The 26,247-nt window shown below is 37.1% G+C and overlaps 1 protein-coding gene across 5 annotated transcripts in view; it reads left to right on the top strand.

Annotated features, from left to right (window-relative positions):
• FCHSD2 (FCH and double SH3 domains 2) overlaps positions 1 to 26,247 on the top strand; it is a 238,866-nt gene that overhangs the window by 110,725 nt on the left and 101,894 nt on the right. For all 5 annotated transcript variants that reach the window (XM_054015857.1, XM_054015856.1, XM_054015855.1 and 2 more), the window contains 2 exons: positions 22,921 to 22,997; positions 24,183 to 24,327. In XM_054015857.1, coding sequence (XP_053871832.1) covers positions 22,921 to 22,997; positions 24,183 to 24,327 — 222 coding nt within the window. The remainder of the gene's footprint in view (positions 1 to 22,920; positions 22,998 to 24,182; positions 24,328 to 26,247) is intronic.

Here is a 26,247-nt window from a genome sequence, read left to right as displayed (position 1 = left end):
GATGTAGCTGGTAGCCAGCCAGGTTATATTAGATTTGGAGGACTGAACTGTTGTCTAGTTACTATATTGTATTAACATTCTCTAGTGAAAGATATACACAGTGTAGAGTGCATATAGTGTTGCTATTACAGTTCTGTATTCTGTAAATTTCACATTTAAAAATACTGTTTAAGGCAAAAAATCCTGAGCTTCATTTCCTTTTTGCTGTAACAGAGGAATGCAGGCAGGCCTTGATGGTAAGATTTCCCTAATGGTTAAATATACCTTTGGTATTTACAGACCCCTTTTTTCCCAGTTGTTCTTAATAATTATTACATCTTATAGGTGGTCTTTCGTTATTTTCTTTCTATATTTAAAAACAGTAAAATCAGCAACATTGACAATATTTGGTTAAAATAAAAATGTGCACTCAGGAAAAAAAAAAAAACTTGTTTTCTCAATTCTTCTCAATAACAGCTGTGGATAACAGAACTGCTTCCAGGGAATATAATGGCATGGTGTGAAATCAGGAAGCACTGTGCTACAGGCTTTCCTTGAACTTTCATTTATGAACCTGTAATCCTCCTCTGTGTTCTCTGGAAGGAAAGGCTCAGAAACCTTGACTTGACATTTATGATTACTTCTTTTTTTTGGTCAGGGTAGAGGAGAGAGAGGAATCACATCCTTCTGCATCAGTTAGAATTCTATTTAAGTAGTTAGGCTTGATTCACATTTCACTTTTTTGTATTGTGTTTCAACGTAATGGCATTTAATTACTGCTATACACTAATGACCACTTGTGGTGATGGGGCTGAGTGGCTACCTTATAGTCCTTTCTTTATGCAGTGTTGTAGCCATGTTGGTCCCAGGATATTAGACACATGAGATGGGTGAGGTAATATCTTTTATTGGACCAATTCCTGTTGATCAGACAGACAAGCTTTTGAGCTTACACAGAGTTCTTCATCAGTTCTGGGATGAAGTCTTTTTTTTTTAAGTTATTATCCGACAATCTGGTGTAAAATAGATTTAAGATGAATGTTGCAGTTCTGTGTATACAAATAATAGTATATCTTGCTAATACAGTTGGATGTTTGTGGATTTTTGTTGTGTTAGGAGACTGGCTGATCTATTCCTTAAACCTTTTTGTAGATCAATAGTATTGGTAAGGAGAAAACTAATTTTGTGTGTGTGTGTGTATAATTTTATAAATATATATAATTTTACTTGCTTTCCTCTTTAAAAAACTATTTCATACAGGAAAGAAAGTAAAATTATTAAATTAAATGTTGCTACAATGAAAGATAATTCAGAACTAAAGTAAAAAAAAAATACTATTAAGCAGGAACACAAATGTCTTGTGGGGTTTGGTGTTCTCCAGAGAATTCAAATCATCTAACGCATCTGGAAGAAAGCAGGGAATTGATAACTACCATTAGTTAACAAGAGGGGAAGTAAAAGGCCCTGATGTGTCCAGTCTGAAAAATTATTAACCTTTCCAAACATCTGTTAGTTTCTTAAGGCTAATGATTTTTTCTTTGACAGGGTTACTGTGAATAGTGGGGAAGCTCTAGACTAAAATCACAATGTATCACGTATAGATTCCTATGAATCTATACGTGATACATTGTGATTTTAGTAAGGCTTTTGACACAGACCCACGTGACATTCTGTAAGCAAACTACAAAAATGCATTCTAGATGAAATTATAATAAGGTGGAGTGCAAAACTGTTGAAAGACTGTACTCACAGAAGTTACCAATGTCAACCTGGGAGGATGTATCTAGTGGGGTCCTGTGGGGCTCTGTCCTGGGTCTAATACTATTCAATATTTTCATTAATTATTTGGATTATGGAGGAGAGGGTATGCTTATAAAATTTGCAGATAACACTAAATTGGGAGGGATTGCAAGCACTTTGGAGGACAGGACTAGAATTCAAAAGGACCCTGACAAATTGGAGAATTGTTGTGAAATCAACAAGATGAAATGCGGTAAAGACAAATGCAAAATAATAAAATTTAAAAAATCAAATGTACAACTACAAAATGGGGAATAACTGGCTAGGTGTAAAACTGCTGAAAAGGATCTGGGGATTATAGTGTAATATAAACCAGCAATGTGTTACAGTTGCCAGAAAGGCTAATATCCTTCAGGGTTGTATTAACAGGAATGCTGTATGTAAAACAATTGGGAGGTAATTGTCCTGCTCTGCTCAGCGCTGGTGAGGCCACAGCTGGAGTACCATCTCCAGTTCTGGGCACCACATGGTAAGAAAGATGTGGATAAATTGGAGAGAGTCCAGAGAAGAGCAATAAAAATAAGAGGTTTAGAAAACCTGATTTATGAGGAAAGATTTAAAAAAATTGGGTGTGTTTAGTTTTGCGAAAAGAAGCCTAAGGGAGGATCTGATAAGCCTTCAAATCTAAGTGCTATTATAAAGAGGACAGTGATCAGTTGTTCTCCATGTCCACTGATGGAAGGACAAGAATGGTCTTAACCTGCAGCAAGAGAGAGTTAGGTTCTTTTGAAAAAGTGGTAAAGCAGTGATTTCTGAATTGAAAATTATGCTTATTAATAATCAAGCATAGATGGATTTTTAGCCTGTGCTTTTGAACACTTTTTCTGTCCCCTCCAGAATGATTGGAAATTGATTTTTACATGTGCTATTATGCTTTGACAGTAGACTGAAATTCCATTTTTTTAGGTTAGATTTCTGAGTTAGAAATGTGTTTCAAATCAAAGTGGGTGGAACGGTTCATTCTGATCATATTCAGGCTTAGAATCTGGGGGATACAGAATCTGAAAGTTCAACATTGATTTGATTGATTCTTTCCTCCATTACTTATTGATGAAGTTTCCTAGGTTTTTCGATGTGCGCTTGCTGATGTGGCCTCTAGATTTAGGAATTTATGTGAGTGTGAGAACCTTGGTCTTTGTTTTATTATTAGGAGCCTGACCTTTGGTACCTCATTTTAACATTAGGGCGGACTCTTGTGAATAATGGCCTGTGTTGAAAGTGCGGCCAACTGGAATTGCATCTTGGTGTATGAGGGTGGGGGAGGCTAGAATCTTTGGATGCCATCATGGGGCAATTAGACAAGCTACTTAATTTATAGGTTGCTGTCTTAAGAGTTGATGTAAGCATTCTAACTGAAAAGGTTTTCGTGTAATCTTTCAGATCTTTCTGTGAAGCCCACATTTAGTTTAGAAATTAACTTTCCATTGGTGAAGAGTAATTGAGCATACAGACCCAGATATAATTAAAAAATAATAAATGGAAAGATTATATTGCACATAAATATAAATGTACTCATGTCTTTTAGGATCACATTACTTAATATTGTGTGAACAATCAAAAATAAGACATTATCCATGATTAAGAAAAAATGAATACAGCATATTTTTGAAAAAAATATTACTTAGCAGGGACAGTTCTTAATTGCTTTCCTTTTAGTTGACGTCTGCACTCATTAGTTCTTATTTTATATTTATAGTAACTTTCCTTTGATACATCATGAAAAAAATCTCAAAATACTACTTTAAAATGTAAAGTTTTATCTAGACTGAAAAAAGCAGTGATGATGTGGCTTCTATCTCATGACTTTTGGGCCTAGACATTAAGCGTTTCAATAGTGTAAGCTATTGTGCTTATAAGTATATGACATTTGTCATGTGCTTTTGGCCATGAATCATAAATTGCTTTACAAAGATTAAGTCTCAGCTTCCCAGGCAAAGGTATGTACATTTTACACCCATTTTTTCAGATGGAGAAAATGAGGCAGAGAGAGAGAGATTATGACGTACCCAAAGATGCACAGTGTGTGTCAGAACTGGAAATAGAATCTAGAATCATGCACAATACCAATCATAATCTTTAACTTTCTTCACAATAGAATAAATTAGAGGGATTTTTTACCTTGGCTTTTTAATCTGTTAATCTATATATTATAATTATTGTATAAAATTTTACAGGTAACAAAATGTGGTGGATAACTTGTATGAAATATTATCATTGACAATGTCAAGAGAAAAATATTTGAAAATTAGTTAACTTTTGTATATTATTTTAAAAGAGGCATTTATTCCTTACATCACATCAGGCGAGAAAAAAGTAGGTATTTCACGATATAATTGCAATCAGCACAATTCAAAGACCAGTTCACAAATATGGAAAATCCCAGGAAGGAGAGAAAGGGAGGACAAGGTTGAAGATGATGATTAGAGAGTAGGTGGAATTAAAATAAGAAAAGGTGAAGTTAGTCCATGAATAGTTCTGAAAACCAGGAGCCATACCAAAGGTGTATGGGATAGGTAGGCTTAGAAGGATTAAATTTTCATTAGTAAATGTTGGGAAACGTTGCTTTCACCATACACACACAAATGGATGAAAAAATGTTTCCCTCAATAACTGAAATTTACAGATAGGCAAAATAAGAAAAATGCTTCTTGAGAACTTGAAGTTTGATTTAAGGACATTTACTTTGTATAGTGTGATATGTGATGTTGACAATTAGTGTTTTAATTGTTGTAAAGCTTTAACTTTTTGAATCCGAACTTCTACTGTCATTAAATAATTATTGTCGGACTCCCTGTTTGGTAGACCCTCTTCCTCGTAACTTCCCACAACTGTGAAATCTGAAAATGATAAAAACAGAAAAAATATCCATCAAAATTATAAAAAATAAAAACTGAATTCTGCAAAGACTAAGGCTAGGCAAAGGAAGATGGAGGAAATAATGTTCTACTTCCAGCGAAAACAGTCTATATACAGAATTCTGAGTCAGCTGAACATTAGATAGATTTAAGATAATAAAATTTGCACTGTTGGGGTCATACATTTTACATTGTTATAATAATAGAAGTATCTTCTAAATTTGAATTCATATAACAGTACCTCCTCATTCTTCCTTTTCTCTTTAATTTATTGATTGACTCTGTATTTAGTGGTATTATATATGAGTAATGCTGTGGTATAATTTGGATTTTAATGTGCAGAACATTTGCATTGCATTGTGTCTTTTGAAAGCATTAAAGTGCAAATACAAGACTAAGGGTCACTTCCATTGACATATTTGGTATATGGATTAATGAAATCCCTATGCAGTTGTAGTAGAATGGTTTAGTTAAAGGTAATATTCTCTGAATTGATCATGGCATAGGAGTATCGGTGAAATGTCTTAATTACGGGTAAAGAAGTGACTAAGAAGTCCATTCTTTGTTAGCACTTTCACTGACCAGTTGTTTATATTGACCATACCCTTTGGGCAGATGTGTAAATCCTTTTCACAGCCTTTGCCACACAGTGGATATATGTATTTGTGATGGGAAGGGGGTTAGTTGTTTGTGGTTCCCTAAGCTCATCTGCACCAGATTACTGTGAGGGGATAAAACAGTAGTAGTTGGCACTAGTAGGTATATGATGTACTCCTTAAAGTTGCAGATTCACTATATCTTTAGCATTTATCTTTTCCATTTAGGAATATTACCTACTTGTGGAAGTTGGTAATGCATGCAAAAATAGTGTAAGAAAAAGCTCAACATTAATGAACATTGTACCTTTGACAAAATAATGGAACATGCTATAGTCTGAGATGCTGCAGTTACACGTAACTATTGCATAATCTTAAAAGTTTTAAGTAAAGTTTAAGTACGACTTTAGAATGGGTCAAAAGCTAATAATGGCTGATTTCTCTGTTTTGTAGGTAGAATTGAGCAGTCCTGTTTACCAGTGAAATAACTAACTTGGTGTGTGCCAGTCACTATCAAGTGAAGGAGTGACCAATTTCAAATTGTTAAGCTTTGTTATTCCCTAAAATAGTCACTGCACTGGTGGAGTTTTGCAAAGAGCTCAATTTAGCCTCCTCGTCAATTAATTCTGCTGACATGAGGCCTAAGGTGGGAGGGATAGTAAGTGGAGGGAAATTTTCATAGTATAGTTTGGACCTTACTCTTTAGCTGTACATGGTTCCGGATTTCATAATTTAGTTTAAACCTTCCTGCCTCGAATGCTCTCCTTGTGGGAGTCGGTTGGGTTAGGGCAGGGGTAGCCAGAGCTGTATTATAGGCATAGTGCCAAATGATATTTTTGTGGGTGTAGAAACCATGTGCTGTAGAGGGTAGCCAAGAATACTTTTTTTTTAATGTAAAATCTCTTGATGTCCTTTCTCGCACCACCTTTTTTAATGGTAATATAATATAATTACAGTGAAATGTACTAGCTCAAATGCTCAAAACTAGCTTATCTCCCTTGTTCTGGGATTGCGGTAGAGGTGGGAAACACTTCTCCTTAAGGGGAAGGGGGAATTCTTGCATCTAGCAATTTCCCCTTCATCCCCATGCTTCATCCACTCTTAGCTGATTTCAGGAGCCATGTTGATCCCTCCTGAGCCAGAAAGACAGTAATGACTGTGCTAGTGTAAAGAAAAGTGAAAGCACGTTTGGTTGGAATAACTTGGATATTGGAGCAGGAGGGCGGAGGAGAAATAATTGTTGTTTTTAGACTGCCATTGTTTTTAAGACCGTTTATTTCACTGAAACATCCAAGAAGTGGCTATCTTCTGTACCAGGGATCGGCACACAGCCCGCCAGGGTAAGCACCCTGGTGGGAAGGGCCAGTTTGTTTACCTGCTGCATCCACAGATTCGGCCGATCGCGGCTCCCACTGGCCACGGTTCGCCGCTCCAGCCAATGGGGGCGGCGGGAAACGGCGTCCAGCACATCCCTCGTCCGAACCTGCGGACGCGGCAGATTAACAAATCGGCCCGGCCTGCCAGGGTGCTTACCCTGGTGGGCCATGTGCCAAAGGTTGCCGATCCCTGTTCTATACCAGTACAAGAATAATAGCTGTGAAATACGAATCTGTTTTCAAGTAGCTGGTTTCGGTCCTTTGCTAAAAATTCTTCTTTAACTTAAAATAAAGCATCGTACATGCTACAAGTAGTTGCTTTCAAATTATTTTACTTTTTAACCATGACCTCAGATTTCCCTATTGAAATTTTGTGAGGTTTCTTGACATTCCATTGATGCATGAGTAAACTGAATGTTTGGTAAAATGAAAAAAGTATATACATTGTATTTAGTTTTTCATAAATTTTAAAAGACAAAGGCTAATGTTGGTTTAACAACAAGAAACTAATTCTGAAGCTTGACAGGTGTTCTCTTGAAAGGTTGTAAATATTTTGTTGGACTATTTCAGAACCAGCTAAATCGCTATTTTTTTCTTTTGACCCAATTTGAGAGTAGATCGGGGAATTTGTTTTTTCTGCTGTGTGAGAACAGTGTTAGTTTTTGAAAGCAGAAATAGTAAGAGAATCTTTTTGAAAGATTTAACCCAAAAACTTTTGAAACATCTCAAAGCTGCTTTGGTTTAATTGCTCCGCTTTCTCTTTCAGAGCCAATCCAGTCTCAATGCAAAGAATTCTGAAAGATTTGCTTGGGTTTTATTTTTGAACAATATGAGAAAAAGTTCACACACAAGCTACACTGCAAGGCTGTTAAGGTTGTGGACACAAACTGAGAAGGGCAAGGAAATATACAGTTGAGGGAAAGTGTACCATATGTCTTTCAATACCTATCCAGTAAGGGCACCACTTTTAAACAGCTTCCTTTATGTGACCTATTGTGCCGGAATGTTAGAGAACATATGGTACACATCCCTCATAAATCTCTGAGGGTGAGATTATCTGTATTCAGTTTGATTAGACATAGATTTGTGCATTTTATTTTATTTTGCTTGGTGACTTACTTTGTTCTGTCTGTTACCACTTGGAACCACTTAAATCCTATTTTCTGTATTTAGTAAAATCACTTTTTATTTAGTAATTTACTCAGAGTATGTATTAATACCTGGGGGAGCAAACAATTGTGCATATCTCTCTATCAGTGTTATAGAGGGCGAACAATTTATGAGTTTACCCTGTATAAGCTTTATACAGGGTAAAACGGATTTATTTGGGTTTAGACCCCATTGGGAAATGTGCATTTCCTTGCTTTTCTCAGTTTGTGTCACAACCCTGAGTCTTTAAATGTAGTTTCATATGTGACAAGTATCAGGGGGTAGCCGTGTTAGTCTGTATCTACAAAAACAACAAGGAGTCTGGTGGCACCTTAAAGACTAACAGATTTATTTGGGCATAAGCTTTCGTGAGTAAAAACCTCACTTCTTCGGATGCATGTACTTTCACTCTATGCATCCGAAGAAGTGAGGTTTTTACTCACGAAAGCTTATGCCCAAATAAATCTGTTAGTCTTTAAGGTGCCACCAGACTCCTTGTTGTTTTCATATGTGAATATGCATACACTTCCTATGATCAGATTTGTAAGTTTGTTGCAAAGGAGGCTAAATAATTTTCATTATGAAAATTTGAACACAAACTTTCTTCCTCTTTAAGCTGTTTTTACCAGTGTAATTATTGTGTAGTAATTTTATTTGAGATGTGCTTATTGTAAGTTTATTTTTTTTAACTGCACAGGAAGAAATGTATTTATGTGACTAAAGACTGACTAAACTGAACCTAGATTCTCTTGGCAGCTCACATGAGTTTAGCTGACTTTGCAACTTTAGAAGAAAAATATTTTCAAACAGATTTTTTCTCAGTGAATGTTTTGGCACCTAACAGGTCTGTATCCTGGGGTGTAGAGCTCATTACCATTGGTACTTGATGCAAACACAAGCTCCAGTACATCTGCAGTAATTGCAACTGCCTGTTATATTCAGTAATGTCTGAGAGGAACAGAGGGGGTTTTCATTATTAAGAGAAAACCCCAGGGTTTCTTTGACTACAGATGTTGTAAAAGGAGATTTGCAAGTTGTTCAACCTTTACTTAAACTTTTACATAGTTGAAATATTTAGGTGTATGGTGTACACTGTTAACCTGTCCACTCATACTGTTTGCGATGGAAGGACTTACTAGTCTGAAATATCTGGTGATTGTTTTGAGGAAAGTTAAAAGAATGTTTGGGGATTTTTGGTGCAGGTGTAAGATATCTTCTCCAAAGGATTATTGTATGATTTTAAATAAACTGCATGATATATGTAGCCATAGGTTCTATGAGAGAGGAGTGTTGAAGAACTACCTTGCACATAAAACAACTTCTTTTTAAAGTACAAAATAAATAGTTTCATTCCAAAGATACACCTTGCTTTCAACCTCCTTCTTGCAACCTGAGCTAATATTAGAGTGGCTAATTTGAGGAGGTGGGATCCCCTGTAGTAAGGATCTGGCTACAGGAATTATGGAGAATCCAGACTCTAAAACAGTGGTTCTCAAACATATTACATGGGGAGTCGCGAGCTGTCAGCCATCACCCCAAACCCCGCTTTGCCTCCAGCATTTATAATAGCATTAAATATATAAAATGGTGCTTTTAATTTATAAGGGGGAGTCGCAGTCAGAGGCTTGCTATGTGAAAGGGGTCACCAGTACAAAAGTTTGAGTACCACTGCTCTAAAATCCCCTCTACTGATTTTAAAAAACAGGAAATAAACTTTGACCTGCCTAGTTGAATACTGGCATCAGTAATGTAAATATCCTTGACAGATTTTTAAATGATCTAAAAGGTGGTTTGAATGTTACATTCGCTAGTGATCTTTTCAGTACAAACCTTTTACAGTATCATCAGTGGTGTTAGTATTATTTCTCCTAACCATGGCCTGTGCAGCTATAAAAAGGGATCTTAAGAAGGACGTATGGTATTAATGGACTTAAAATGGGTTTGAACTTATTACAACACATCAGTTCTGTGGGTCTCTGGACCTGTGTACATAAGGAGAAAAATCATTGTAAAACAAAACAAAAAATTGATTGGAACATTTAGAACTTGAAACACCTGAACAACATCCTGCCATGTCTTTTATGAGTGGTAACTGATACTCCAGTTGGTTTCTGCAACCCCTGGAGTATCATTTCCTGCCAAGCCTGGCTGAACTGGTACAGTCTACAATGGTTCTCCTCAGTCTGGACAGGAAATCACAAAAGGTACAGTTGCACTAATTTGACCATTGATCCATTCCATGATACAGTTCCACCTGTTTTGAGAATGGTTAATGGTTTTATTGTAATACCAATCAAACAGACATTTAATTAATCAAAACTGAAATATTAGATCAGAATAGACCGTTTCATGAAATGAACAGAAATGTTGAGTCTTGGTTGTAGTAATTTGTGTGACAGTGATTTACCACTTATGTTGGTTAGCAGATCATTGGGTTTACAGATGCTTCAAAATGTATTAAATTTTAGTACCAACTCAACTGGAATGTCAAAAAATTGCTGTCGCAGTTAAAAAAAATGTTAAATTCAAAAATCAAAATTGTTCCTGGTAACTAGATGTATATTGCTGTGAAGTATCTGGTAGAGATTGGGGTGTGAAGCTGTTGAAAGGTGGAATTGGTGCTATTTCAATTAAATTCCATTCTTGCTTGGAATATCTTTGCAAAATTTTGCTTGCCCAGGATAAGTAAATTTTTTCTGCATTCCTGGATAAAGGTTCACTACAGATAGGTCTGTCTTAAGGACTTGCAGATCAGCGGGCAGAAGCTGGCCAATCAGAATCATGAAGAGTTTTGATGCCCTCTGCTGGATTTCTCCTGTCATGTTAGTGCTTAAGCTTTTTAATTTCTTTTCTGTCTCCCCAAAGTCACAGCAGCATGCAGCTCCTTACACTAATCCCACTTTGTCAGAAAAACTTCCCAGACGGGGTTGAAAGCACTGTAAATGTAGGGAGCCTCTATGCTGCCTGCCACAGCAGGACTCCTCTGTTCTGTCTGCTTGTTTTTTGGAATGAATGAAAGGGAGCACTCCAGTCCCCATTTGTGAGGACAAAATTTACTAGCAAAGAGAAGGCAAAAAAGAAGAGATGTTGCCATTTTACGGGGCTCCCACCCTGTGGAGGAACAGGTAGACCGCTGCAGGCTATGACTCAGGTACAAAAGCACCAAAAAATGAGGCAAGTGGCTTCTCCCAGCTCTTTTGCCAATGGAATTGGCCTGCAGACTGGTCTCACCCCTTCATGCACACTGTAGGAAGGAGAGCACCTAGAAGTTCCACATGTGCGAGCCCATGCACTCGGTCTCTCCTTCCTCATGCTACTGGGCAATCCTGACCCAGATGTCTGGCCAAACAGAATCATCATTGTCACGTACATAAGTGTGTAGGTAGATACTGTCCTTGGTCTAACTAATTTTCATGATCCGTGTAAGGCTAGTTTTAGTATGTATATGTTCATGTCATAAAAATAGAAAATGAAACTACGAAACTAATAACTTTTAACCAGGCTGTATTAGTAAAGTACAGTTATTTTCTTTATTTAAATATGCAAAAAATTGGCTTAAGAATTCAGCCTCTGCAAGCATTGTATTAGTCTGAAGAAAATAAGCCTGACTCGGGTGGGAGGTCATTGAACAAAACTTGGAGGGACTGTCCGGTTTGGCCAATATACATGGCAGAGGGGCATTGCTGGCACATGATGGCTGATGTGGTTGGGTCCTCTGATGGTGTCGCCAGAGTAGATATGGGGACAGAGTAGGCAACGAGGTTTGCTACTCGGTTGGTGTTTCTGTGGTGTGGTGTGTAGTTGCTGGTGAGTATTTGCTTCAGGTTGGGGGGTTGTCTGTAAGCAAGGACTGGCCTGCCTCCCAAGGTCTGTGAGAGTGAGGGATCATTTTCCAGGATAGGTTGTAGATCGTGGACCCAACCACATCAGCAACACCATCAAGGGCTCATTCACCTGCACATCCACTAATGTTATATATGCCATCATGTGCCAGCAATGCCCCTCTGCCATGAACATTGGCCAAACCGGACAGTCCCTCCGCAAAAGAATAAATGGACACAAATCGGACATCAGGAATGGTAACATACATAAGCCAGTAAGTGAACACTACAATCTCCCTGGTCATTCTATCACAGATTTAAAAGTCACTATCATTGAACAAAAAAACTTCAGAAACAGACTTCAAAGAGAAACAGCAGAACTAAAATTCATTTGCAAATTTAACACCATTAATCTGGGCTTGAATAGGGACTGGGAGTGGCTGGCTCATTACAGAAGCAGCTTTTCCTCTCCTGGAATTGACACCTCCTCATCCATTATTGGGAGTGGACTACATCCACCTTGATTGAATTGCCCTGTCAACGCTGGTTCTCCACTTGAGAAGTAACTCCCTGCTCTCCATGTGTCAGTATATAAGGCCTGCATCTGTAACTTTAATGCCAGTATATAATGCCTGCATCTGTAACTTTCACTCTATGCATCTGAAGAAGTGAGGTTTTTACCCAGGAAAGCCTATGCCCAAATAAATCTGTTAGTCTTTAAGGTGCCACCAGACTCCTTGTTTTTTTAGAGGATGTTTTATTTGCACTATTTCAGTTTTCTGCTAAAGTTGTAGCTTATACAGATAAAACTCTGTATTAGGACCCATATAGCATGCCACCTCACTTGGGATGTTTAGTGATATGTTGGTTTAGTATGGCACTGTGATGGAACTGTCATATTGATAATGTTCACTAGAGAACGCTGTACGCAGATTAATTCTTTTCATTTTATTACATGTTTTATGAAGTACTGATGAAAATTTGTACTTTATTTAATAGTAACTAGAGATGGAGAACAGTTGGATCAGCACATATAGTTGGAGAAGCAATCACATAAGAGTGAGAAGAATTACTTTTTAATAATATTGTGTGAAAGAGAATTATGGTATAGGATCTAACGTCTTTCAACAGTGTTCAAAATGAGATCTTTTGGAAGTTAGGTGCATAAAGATATGGTTGAGAAAAGAAAGGACCTTTTAGAATCAACTATTAAGAAAGACGAGGAAAAACTTAAATGCAAGTTTTGAATAGCCTCTTAATAGTTCCATGTGGAGAACAGTAAAACTTATTGAAGACATGTCATTTGCATTCAGAAATGGCAGCTGTACTTGGATTTTAAAAGTCAAAGTATCTGATCCAGCCATGCTGTAATCTTATAAACCACCTAAAACAATGACTTGCTAGCCCTTTACATTGCATTTCGGTTGGTTACATATTTCATCTTGATTGAGAATCGCAGAATCATTGACATGTAGGGCTGGAAGGGACCTCAAAAGATCATCCAATCCGTTCCCTCCTGACACAGGATTAAGTATACCTAGACCATCCCTGACAGGTGTTTTTGTCTGCATGTAATAATAAATGGCAGAGTCAAAAGAAAGAAAGTATATTGTTGAGCATGGGTGTCTTAATTAGGGCTGTATGAATAATTGCTTTTTTTTGGTATACTGGATGTAAAACTGATTTAAAAAAAACAATTCAACAACTGAAGATAGTATAAAAATTTGGTTTTGGGTCTACAAAAGTGTCATTTCAATTTTGGGTAATTAAAACTTCTTTAATGAAAGCAAAGGGCCAGATTCACAGAATTGGTTGCAGTGGCTTTGGAGCAGGAACTTGAACCCATGTCTCCTCCTCCCAGGTGAGTGCCTTGACCACTCTAGGGTGTTCTGGGGTGTCTCCTTCAATCTCTCCTGCAAAAGCTGTTCCACTTTGTATAAAATACTTGAATAGTCATTGAGCCAGCGAGAGAGAATGAGAGCTGGTCTACACTGCGAAATCCATGTCCCTGAGAGAGACAACTATGCAGCCCTAACCCCGGTTCGACTGAGGCTTTAAGTGTAGATATAGCCTGAGAATGACTCTATAACCTGATGGTTCGAACACTCAAATGGGAGATAGGAAGACCTAGGTTCAAGTTTGGGCTCCAGAGTGAGGATTTGAACCTGGGTCTCGCATCACAGGTGAGTGCCCTAACCACTAAGCTAGTTGATATAAGGATTCCTCTGTTCCTATTGTAAACAGTGCCTAATGGTGCCGAAGTCCTTTGTGAATGTAGTGTCCCCTCCCACCCCACCTCCCTTTTTTTTTTTGGCTGAAACTATTGGCAAATTCGTATCAAATTTGCAAATAGTTTGTCAACCCAAGGCTGCATTTTTTTTTAAATAAAGTATTAGTCCAAAACATTTCAACCAGCTCTAGTCTTAATTTGATTCTAGCTCTAAAAATAGAGAAGTTCTGAGGTTGATTACTTAGCAGAAAATGTATTGCAACTGATAAAATAACCTCTAAATAACGAAACTTAAATGTATTAACCAATTTGACAACCTCTCCATGATGGCAGCCTATGCAAAACTTGTTTGCCAGCCATTTTAAAATGGAAAGAAAGTAAGGCCTGGACCACATAAAACATCAGACTACATAAATGATTTGTAATTCTGTGGGAACTACTTAGTTAAAGGTTCACATGATGTAAAATACCAGCCTGTTCAGTTGTGAAGAGGCCAAAAGGTGAATAATAGCAAGCCACCTACAGAATTAACTAGCAACTGATCTTTACAGAATAAAACAAGTTCAGTTTTTTTTTTGCAATATAAAATTGAAGTGGAAAATATGTATTCTAACACAATTTATGAAGATCAAGAAAACTGCATTGCTTCCAGCCATTATTTCTACTTCTATAAAATAGTTCAGACCATTCTACGGAACACTACCTCTTTTAGACTATTACATTCAGATTCAAGAATTACTATATTACTAACTTTTGGAAGAACAGGCTTCCATAAATATTTTGTGGAGTACCTCACTTTTGGAGACTTGGCATAATTCCAATACCTATCATGACATTTAAGACTCTAATATTTGCAGTAATAATGCCTTTATAAAATAGTTGTGCTTTTTTTTTTAGTGTTTGATATTTCCCATGCAAAATGCTCACTAAATAATGGAATAGTCCTCATGGCTTGAGATTCCAGATAAGTCCTTTTAAATCAATCTTTATTGTCTTGAGACTTTTGATTTATATTTAAATAAAAATAGTTAAGCAAACACAACAAGTCAAATAAGTAAGCTCAGAGGTCATAATTTCAGGATTCCCACCCCCCATAATGCCCTTGAAGAATGGTAGGTTCAGTTTTCAAAAGCACTTAACTGACTTACGTCTTTGAAAGTCACATAGTCCCTTTTAAAAAATTGTACACAATAAGCCTAGTGCCAACATTCCTCCACACTATCACTTTACGTTAACTCCTATTTATGTTCAAATTCCCCTCCTTTTTTCAATGATATGTATGTTACAGTGACTAAATTTTAAAGTGAACAAATATGTTCGAATTCCATCATAATTAAAAAGTATATTGATTCACAAAAATGTTCAAAGTACATTGTAATTAAAACTATAACAATTTATACATACCCTCTTAACAGGAGCATAATTAGTTTACTCAACCATACATTTATTTAGTATTATGATGAGAGGTAGGAAATGAAGAAGTATACCCCCATGACACATCCCTAGCCAAATCCTTCCACATGTCAGCTTACTTACCATTTACTAAGCCTATCTCCCATTCTTTTCTGATGATAAACACAAACAACTTGATCCTACCCTCTGACGTAGACTGTTAAACCTTAACTGAGCTGCACCCTATGGCAAACCACCCTTCGTATCTGGCTATGGACCTTGATGTCATTATGGTGTATGTAAAATAACTAGACCATGGTTAGTGTTAGGTAATGCCTGCCTAACATGAAAGAAAGTAGTTTCAACATTAGGTCAGTACATGCAGACAAACATCAGTTTGTTTGCACTTGTGTGTGTTCTTGGGATTTAATGACTTATTTAATTGTTTGTGGAAAGTGCAATATACTGTATAAAGGATTCTAGAAACATAAGGCATTTAGTACCATAGGTCATTTTGATGGCTGAGACATCACTGTCTCTCAGAGCCAAAAGTCCACATCTGTCATTCAGTTTGCATCTTGTATTTTTGGGGTATATTCCCTGTATCATTCTCATTAATGTTATCTAAGCTATTTTTAAACTCACTGATCCCTCTTGAAGTTCTTAACAATTAATACTATCAGTTCTCTCTTTGTCAGCCAACACTGCTAATTAACCAATTCATTAAGTTTGTGCAGCCCTATACTGAATGTTTGGTTGCTGTCCACTGTACTATATCTGCTGTATTTGCTGAATTAGAAATTGCTTCCAAGAAGACTATTTGATTTGTTTTGGCTGATTTTTCATAGACAATGTGGTATTGGACTCTCGTACACCATTCTGTAAATGTTAATGTATCTACTCTTTTGCTAGTAAATGTCGTGAATATTTTGCTTAGGTTAGACATCAGACTGACTAGACAGTAGTTTCCTCGTTTTTCCTTCTAGCACATTTCTATATTCATTGCAGATTTTCAGTTTGTGTTTATCTGTAGTTTTTAAAAGTCTGGTGTGTTTTAAGGCAAATTTGATAATAGAGCATGTTTAATTTTGTCTCATACTATTGTCATTTCTGTAGTTTGGGTCTCTTTAATTAGTAATGTTAATTTCTCTTCTTCCTGCACAAATTTTTCTAAGTTCCTTATATATCATCTTGAAAACCTGATAAAAGATGGCTATTTAAAATATAGGTCCTTTTTGACAACTGCTCTGACTAGATTTTTTTTTTTTTTTTCATTATAGTGTCTTACATCTGCAAGCTTTGACAGCTAGTTTTAGTCCCCTTATGTTTTTGGTTTTTATACATTTTTTCCCCTCTTGTTTATTTCACTAACCTTGGAATGGGCCACATGTGTTTTTCAGTCTTAAATAGTTAATAGTAGAATTTAGTTTTGGAGCCTTCCTTTACTGGCACTATCTTTCTGTGATTATGGAAGCCAAGTTAGTTTTACTCTGCTTTATATTTACATTTATGGACAGATGCATTTTCCAACATCTAACTTACCCAATATTTGTAAAGACTCTTTTTAGTCAACTATCTAAGCAATGGCCAGGCCTGATAACAAGGATTTAATTCAGTAAAAATATTAGTGACTTCACTGCAGAATAAATTGCGTGTTTCTAGTGATGCTTCTACCTGAAAGCTCTTAATTGTAGGCTTTGAGAAGTACAGCTTTCTTTCAAACTTTTCTAGTGTTTACTGAAGTGAGTTGCATTGGGAGTAGCCTTGTTCCTGCCATAAGAGAGCTCAACAGCAGAAATATTATGTGCCCTGAGGTACAGTGTTTGATAAATAGAATGGTGCCACATGATTCCAAAGTAGTTTAAGGTCACATATTTTGCAAGTAAGTCCTTTGACTGACATTGCTCTTGAGGACCAACTAAACTGACTAGCATGCATACGTCTTAGACACAGGATTATTTTCTTTACAATTACTGATTCAGGACCAGTGCTTGGAAAAGATTACTGAATCACTGGCTGCTAGAGATTATCGAACTAAAACAGCATTCCATGCTGCCTCCTGACCCTTTCCTTATCTCTTTCCAATTATTCTTTTCATGATACTGTTCATGAGCAGGGATAGCTTCCATATTAAAGATTGGAATTGTAGAAGAAATGCTTTGAACAGAAAAAAGATACCTTCCTATTCAAGTGATTCCCCTAATACTGAAAAAGAAAAGCAACCGTTGTCCTATTATGTACTTTCAGAAACACAACAGTTACCTCAGGTGGGCTCTAAAGTGCCTTCTGCCATTGATCAATGGTTATGTCTCAGGTGCTAATGGATAACTTGCTCTCTCCCAATGACTCTGTTGAAAAGCAGTGGCTCCATGCCTCTAGAGCCGTCACTTGTATGTGAACTGTTTTTGTAAGGCTGACGGCAGAGATTTGTATATCATGTTTTTTATTGTGCCCAATCCTTGATGTTCAACTTACTTGCCAGGGGTGTAAAATTATGTTTATTAACAAAATAATTACTCTGGCAGTAATTTAAGTCTTTGATATCTTTCATCTCTTGAATAATAAAGATCTTGGGATCCTCTTGAAAGTAATTGTTTACATTTGTGTTTAAGATCATCTGATTTCTTCCCAATATTCTTTTGTTTTGGGAGAATACCAAAATAAATGTCTGAAAGTCTTCTTTTCCTCCCATGTTATCCAGTTTATTCTAATTGGTTTATTTCTTTAATATGGCAAAGTCTGGTTAATGTCCAGCCTTTTGTTTTTATGGCAAATGGTTTCCAATTCTTTTTCTGTGGCCAGTCTTAGCTTCTCTGTGGAGTGTTTAGATATTCTTTAGATAGTTCTATATAATTCCTTAGATAATATAAGGGGACGTGGAAAGTCAAATAGTGGTGACTGCACTGGAAACTTATTCCGATATAGATTAAACATCAGTTTGCCTTTCTATTTTGTAGATATTCTAATGTTTTCTTTAAGTAGAAGGAATTTTGCATTGAGCTCTTAACCCCTAATATGCCAACTAGTACAGGCATTACCCTGGGTAACCTCACATGGTTAATCCACATTGTTCAGACTGCCCTCTGGCTAATAGATGGCATTTTTTCAAGCTCTGTACTTCATAAAGTCTTAAAATTCTTCCCAAAGGGAAAGATTGGCATATTTATGATGTGAAGAATTGAAAAATGATAGTATCTCCATTTTACAGAGGGTGAAACCAAGACACAAAGAGGATAAGTGTCTTGCTAGAGGGAGCCACTATTGAAAATGTACATGGGATTTTCTAGCTTCGAAATCTAGGCTTAGACAATTTTATGTTTGTCATGTTAAAAAACTGAGTTTGCTTTCCAGGAAGTTGGAAGCTGAAAGTCACCAGGCACTGCACATTTGAATCTTCAACATGTTGCAAGCAGAGGTTACTCCTGGTTTTTGTTGTGCTTCACTATATATTGACACCATTATAATGTTTTTACTCCCCCATATTAGAAATTGTAATCCTTGCTCATGAAACCAATGTGTTTTCTTAAGGCTTTTATGAATAAATGGAACTGACTCAAATCTTATCGTTAAAGCCATCTAAAATCTACTGAAGATCTGATGCAAATGCTATGATAGATACTACCCTGGTAGAAATGGACTGTTCCAGTAATAATCCCTGTGGAACAGCAGATTAATTTATGGATCCAGTACACTTGGATTTTGTTAGCTAAACCTCTTCTGTCTGTGAAGCCGGCTTCATGAAAGGCAGCAGTCACTTTTTTCTGAATAGCTTTATTGTTCTTTTTATGCAGATTGGGAAGTTCTGTCTTACACTATTTATAAAAGTCTATATTTGCATCTTTGTAAAACTTTTTGCTTTGATATTTCTAAGATTGTAAGATGTATTTGAAACAAGAACTATGGCTTGCACGGTGTGTGTTTTTATAGTGCCTGCACAGTATTGTGGCAGTCCTAATAGGGCTTCTCAATGCTTTGATTATATAAATATTAAATAATATTTCAGATACTGTTGGCTTTGGTCACTAGAATTATGAACATGACCTAATGATCTTAAGTTAGGCTCTGATCAAAGTTAATTGAGTCAATGGGGTTGTTTAGTTCAATGGGCTTCAGGCCCTTAGATTGTAAACTCTTGTAGAGAATCTCTATTTGTCCAGTGAAGAGCCATCCATCTCTATGAAACTATATACAAATGATAAATAATGAACCTTTTGATACATCATTTACAAGTCAGACAATTCTGTAGACTTCAGTTATGACGTCTCTTAATGGTTTTTCACGAATTTAAACATTAGAATCTCAACTCCTTGAATGAAGAGCGCAGTGTGACCTGTGGGCAAGCACTGAGCACACTCCTAGACTGCATGCTAAGTCGAAATGGGCCAAAGGTTAAACAATCAGTAGGTTTCCCAGCTTGAGCTGAACAGTGGTATTCTTTGTTTTGGTGATCTTTTGAGAGGCAAAACAGCAAGTGTCATTGAGAAACGAACAAGGAAGATCTTGCACTATTTACTGAATGTGTCCTTTTGAATAGGAATGTGAACTTACTGTACGAGTTTAGCTGAAAATAGTACATTTGCTTACAGCAATTACTGTTTTTATATGAAATGTTCTAAAAAGGTATATTATGTTGCATTTATTTGAACTGCTAGTTGATAATTTTTTGTAAAAGAATTATGGATTGAACTGACATGGTCCATCCACATCGGAAGAAAGTCAGGAAGCTGTGGATGCGGTTTAGTTAGTCTGCAGTTTTATTCACGTATAATATCTAGGCGTACCTGGCAACAAACTGTACGGTGCAGGGGTCCCTGCTGATCCAGACATAGGTGCCCCAAACCCTTCCTCGGCTCCCTTAAGAGGCCAAGAAAAGGAGGGAGTTGGTTGCCTGCTGAGAAAACATAGGAGCCCCAAACCCACCTTATTCAGCTCCCATAAGTGATGTTTTCCTTCAAATCATTTTTGAATCCAATTTATCCAATAACCATGTCCCTTCCATACTGACTCCTGCACCACTGCCAATTTTTCAGATAGTGAGCTGGAGATGGATAATCCCATTGGAAGTGACTTTTCGAAATAAAACTGGCTCTCAAAACAGAAACCCAACAGGCTAAAATTGGAAGGATGAATTGGCAGTAATAGAAAAACTGACTTGATATCACATTTTGCCAACAGCCAGCCTTATTGAGGTAAAGTGGGCCTCTCTGTGGCTGCATACAATATAAATACGTGCCTCTCTTCTGGTCAGCAGGAAGGGCAAATGCAATGATCTTGTCCTGACCTGGTCCAAACTGCTTCCTGTCCATCCCTATAAATGCCACCTCTTCCCACCTTTTCTTCCAGCTAGCCAGACAAAGACCCACTTGCGTAAAGACTGCAGTGGGCATATTGTTTAAGTGTGGTTCTATCCTGAAAAATGACTCAAAAATAGGGCTGTCAATTAATTGCAGTTAACTCAAGCGATTAACTCAAAACAAATTAACTTGATTATAAAAATTAATTGCAGCTTTAATCGCACTGTTTATAATTATTTTGAATTGGTATTTTATTATTAATATTTTTGGATGTTCTACCTTTTCAAATGTATTTATTTCAATTACAGCACAGAATACAAAAGTGTACAGTGCTCACTTTGTATTATTTTTATTACAAATATTTGCACTGTAAAAAATATAAGAAATAGTATTTTTCAGTTCAACTCATACAAGTACTGTAGTGCAATCTCTTTATCATGAAAATGCAACTTACAAATGTAGAATTACTTTTTTTGTTTACATAACTGCACTAAAAACAAAACAATGTAAAACTTTAGCGCTTGCAAGTCCACTCAGTCCTACTTCTTGTTCAGTCAATCGCTAAGACAAACAAGTTTGTTTACATTTATGGGAGATAATGCTGCCCACTACTTATTTATAATGTCACCTGAAAGTGAGAACAGGTGTTCGCATGGCACTGTTGTAGCCAGCATTGCAAGGTATTTACATGCCAGATACATTAAACGTTTCTGTGCTCCTTCATGCTTCGAATTGTTGTTTCTTTTTTTTACAGAGCAAATATTTGTAATAAAAAACAATAATATAAAGTGAGCACTTTACACTTTGTATTCTGCGTTGTAATTGAAATAAATATATTTGAAAGTGTAGGAAAACATCCAAAAATATTTATAATGAATTTAAACTGGTATTCCGTTGTTGTTTAACAATGAAATTAAAACGGTGATTAATTGTGATTAATTTTTTTAATCGTTTGACAGCCCTGCTCAAAACTGCTGAAGCTTTACATTCATATTGCCTCACAGATTTCCATGTTGTGTGTGCTCAGTTCAGAAATAAATCACCAGTTCAACAACCTCATGCTGCTCTCTGACCTTCAAGTTTGTTTCTATCTCATGCATCATCAGCAATAGAATATCTGCAAGCCAAATTATGCTCTGTTTTACCTGTGCATCCAAAATAATTATTTGTTGCATTTAACTTACGCATGAATTGTCTTAAGTAGCTGATAAATTTTCAGCTAACTGTGCTCTTAACTTTAATATTCATTCAGTAATTTGGCCTTTATCATGCTGGATATCAGCTGCCACAGGAAGTTTTGCCACTAGTTTCATTAAACCCATTGTCTGTACATACTAACAGAGTTGGCATGTATTCTGTTGGCCACTTTATTCTTCCTATGGCACTCAACTCATGAAACAATCAAGTAAAAAGTCAACACATTCTGTTGAGCAGGTTCAGAAGCTGAGGGATGGAAATCTTGGAAAGAAAACCTTCTCTCTAGCTGCTTTCCTCCAATCTGTTGACCACTTCTACATTTAAAAGGATACTGTGAATCAAATTTGGTCCAAAAATTAGATTGCATTAAAAGATGCAATAAGACCTATATAAATGGTTCCGTATGTTTTAAATTACAAGGAAAGTGAATATTTTTTATACCAGAGGTTCCCCTTTAGTGTTTGCAAACCAAACATAGCTTCACTGAGAACCTGAAAATGAAACTGATGTCATTGATGAGAGTTGCAGAAAGTAAACAGCATAAATCATTATAAGTAAACTGTATGTTTCAATCTCCAGTTTAGAGGCATTTAAATTTATACTCTAAATTAGGGCCTGATCCTGTCAGGAATTGAGCTCCCTCAACTCCCGTTACCTTCCATGAGAGTTGAGGGCGTTCAGTGTCTTGTGGGTCTGAACTCAGTTAAAGAAATTTGTTTCCAGAATCTGATTTTAAGCTGAGGGGTTTTTAGTTACATATTTATTGTAGTATACTTTTTATTATATTTTCTATAGGAAATTTGTTATTGTATTAGGATAACTTATACATGTATAATTACAGTAGATATTTTTTATTAATCCGTAACATCTGAATTTATATGTATTTCATGCTATTTATTTTAGTCACACACATTCTCCATGTTGAATATTCTAACGAATTATTTGTCTACAAAGTGATTAGGATAGTATGTATAAAACAAAGCTAATAACGTTGCCATAAAACCAAATAAAGTGAATCAACATACCCCAATACAAAGCAAAAATATAAAAAGATATACGTGGAAAGAGGAATCGTTGTATATTACATTAGTTTATTAAAATTATAGTTTACTGGGTTGTTTGTTAAAATGTCAGATTTTTTTATTTGTATAAGATTATTATAGTGCAACTCCTTTTTATAGTACATTCTCTTATTTGTTTTTAACACAGTCTTTTTATTTATTTTTTATAGGGCATTCAGAAGTTGGCTAGTCAATACTTAAAGAAGGATTGGCCTGGAATAAAAACAGATGAGCGAAGTGATTATAGGTAATTTAACAATTGGGTCTTTTTAAATAGCTGTTCTTACATTGCCAATTTGTGTAATTATTCTCCACAACAATGAAGAACCCTTTCTTCTGTAGCTGAAATTAATGTTCTTGAATGCTTGCTCATGTCGATTCCATTGTAGATGTGCACGCACCCATGTGCGCGGTCATCGGAGATTTTTGCCTTGGCGGTATCCATAGGGCCGGCTGTGATGCTCTCTTGAGTGCTGGGCTCATATTTCCTTATATCAGGCACTACTGGCCCTACGTCTCTCAGTTCTTTCTTACCCCCCGTGGTGGTTAGTCAGTGTGCCTTTCTTTGCATAGCAAGGGCTAGCGGTTTCCTCTCTTCTGACTTAAGCCTTAGGGCCTTGTAAATAGTTGTTTACAGTAGTTAGTGTTAAGTAGTTGTTAAGAGTCAGAAGTTAGAGTCCCAGTGGGGACTTCGCCTCAGGCAGGGCATGCCCCAGTCTCCCGGGTTTAAGCCCTGTGCGGACTGTAACAGGCCTATGCCTGTAAGTGACCCATAGCAGCTGCCTCAAGTGCTTGGGGAATCACATGTGAAGAACAAGTGTTGTGTTTGCAAACATTTTCGACCCAGGACTCAGAAAGAGCAGGATATTCGTTTGCGGGCTCACCGCATGGAGGCTGCCCTTCGTCTCGCTTCCAAGCCGTCCCGCCAAGACTTGCCTAGTACATCGTCCTTGGTGCACAGCACACCCCCATCACTGGGCTCTGCTCAGCACTGCTCCCCATCACCAATGCCCAGAAATAAAATGAAGAAGCTCGGCTCCCTGGCACTGGGCAAGAAAGGACATGGGGCATCAAGGCCCAGTTCGGGCTGCCCTGCCACTTCGGAGCCACATGGACCAGCCTCCCAAGTTGGGGCCCTTAGCCCCTTAAAGGATCCGCCACCGACTCCCAGGAGCAGTAGGGACCCAAACTTCTGGTGGCATAGATACCTTCCCAAGCTCCCCCAGCGCTGAGAGAGCAGAGGCCTCTGCCCGCGCATGCCTCAGGAAACAGGAAAGGCTCCTTGTGAGGGCAAGCCAGCCGCTAAGAGTGTCCTACTCTGTAAAGCAGTGCATACATTAACAGTGTTTTATAAGTTATTAGTAGCAGTAAAAGTAAAATATTCCTGTCTCCCTTTTTCCCTTTCTCACCATCTTTTAATGTTTGTTTGTAGGAGCATGTATCCAGTTTGGAAATCATTTCTAGAAGGCACAATGCAGGTGGCCCAATCACGGCTCAATATCTGTGAAAACTACAAAAACCTCATTTCTGAACCTGCCAGGACAGTCAGGTGCTTTAAGGAACAACAGTTAAAAAAGGTATTTTCTCTCTTTTTTCTTTGTATTCTTTGTTGAGAGTTATTGCTTTTATAAGTGTGTTGTTCAGGACTAGTAGGGATTGTAGAGCAGTAGAAATATTTCGAAATACTCTGTATACCTGTTTCTGCCTGTTCAGCTGTGTTCCTTTGTAGAAGTTAAACCGTTAGTTTGTATTAAACCAGTTATTCATAATAATAGACTAAATTTTCCAGAATGAAGTTTTTTAATTGACTTGAGGGTAGGGTTACCAGATAGCAACTGTGAAAAAACGGGACAGGGGATGGGGGGTAATAGGCGCCTCTATAAGAAAAAGTCCCAAAAAACTGGACTGTCCCTTTAAAAACGGGACATCTGGTCACCCTACTTGAGAGTTAAGTAAATTCCTTTGCAAATCTAACTTCATGCTTTGGCAATCAGATTGAATTGATCCAATAGTGACACAAATATAGAAAAAATAGTCTGCTTTGGGAGTAGGGTGACCAGATGTCCCGATTTTATAGGGACAGTCCCGACTTTGGAGGCTTTTTCTTATATAGGTACCTATTACCCCCCACCCCCGTCCCGATTTTTCACACTTGCTATCTGGTCACCCTATTTGGGAGTGGTGTTGACTTTTTCCAAATGAGTTTTCAGTGGAATAGCTTCTGATTTTAAGTTGCAGTGCATTTTAAACCTGAGGGAGTGGCTTATGCAGTCTCTAAAGATGTTATGGAAGTGGAGAAGACTTAGGGTTACCAGACAGCGAGTGTGAAAAATCAGGACAGGGGGTGGGAGGTAATAGGAGCCTATATAAGAAAAAGACCCAAAAATCGGGACTGTCCCTATAAAATCGGAACATCTGGTCACCCTAAGAAGACTCAGTCACATCCTGTAAAAGTTGGTACCAGAGGCAGTCTCAGGCATTAATCTGTATAGAAAAATTCTTATAGTTAAGAGAGAAAATAAACTGACTTTCATTTTAAATGTTTTATTACTACAAAGCGATATAATAAGATTCCAGGAATTGTCACTGTATCACTCTGCAGCCTAAAATGTCTGTAAAGTAAGAGTGATGTGATGGAAACAGCTACAAGCATGTTTGCAATCTCTTTTTTGTTTAGAATATCACCAGGTTCAATCATTGCTGGGTTTAACAGTCTGTTACCATCCAGTTTTTACGTTATCAACCATTTTTGGCTTTTTTACACACATGACTTTACAGATTACACCCATGCAATGCACAGGCTTTCAACTTGTAATTTTAATGTGATTTACACCTTAACATATGCAGCAAGAACGGTTCGGTATTCAATATATTTTTAATCAAACCTTATGTGGAATCTGCTTTTATAAATTATCTAAAATGTCTTTTTAAATACAGCACTTCTTGTTCATTTAAGCTGAATATTTTTCATGTTCTAATGAGCTGTGTATTATGAAGAGAAGTTAATTATGGATCTCAGTGGAGTTTGGGGTGAGAGTAGTTGTAATTTGAGGAATGCTAAAATGATGCTTTAAAAAGGGAGCACAGAGTATAAATATCAGCATTGCAATGAGCAGTTTGTGTCTAGAAGTTACCAAAAATGCTACCTTCTGATGTGCTCTCTATAAGATAGGCCAAAGGCAGGGGGGACAGGAGGTCAAGTCGAGGGAGTGCTGTTTGAACACATACTGCAACTGTCCAAAAAACTGCTTGTGGTTCAAAATATTTAGTCTGCCATCTAACAAGAATGTTGCTCATTTAGAGGGGGACGACAGGTAAGTTCTTTATTTACATTGTTTCCCAGAGTTTGATCATAGGGCGTTTGTCATGTTTAATTCGGAGTACTCCAGAGCCTGTATCTTTCTCTCTCAAATAAAGACGTGAGAGTTGCAGTGTTCTTAGCTAAAATGAGCTGACATCCCACGCTGTAACTTCTCCAGATGCGTGGGGTATAAACT

This window comes from Malaclemys terrapin, chromosome 1 (genome assembly GCF_027887155.1).
Source record: "Malaclemys terrapin pileata isolate rMalTer1 chromosome 1, rMalTer1.hap1, whole genome shotgun sequence".
NCBI classification, from domain to species: domain Eukaryota; kingdom Metazoa; phylum Chordata; order Testudines; family Emydidae; genus Malaclemys; species Malaclemys terrapin.
The sequence above is the reverse complement of the archived record's forward strand: the minus strand, read 5'-3'. Positions and strand labels throughout refer to the sequence as shown.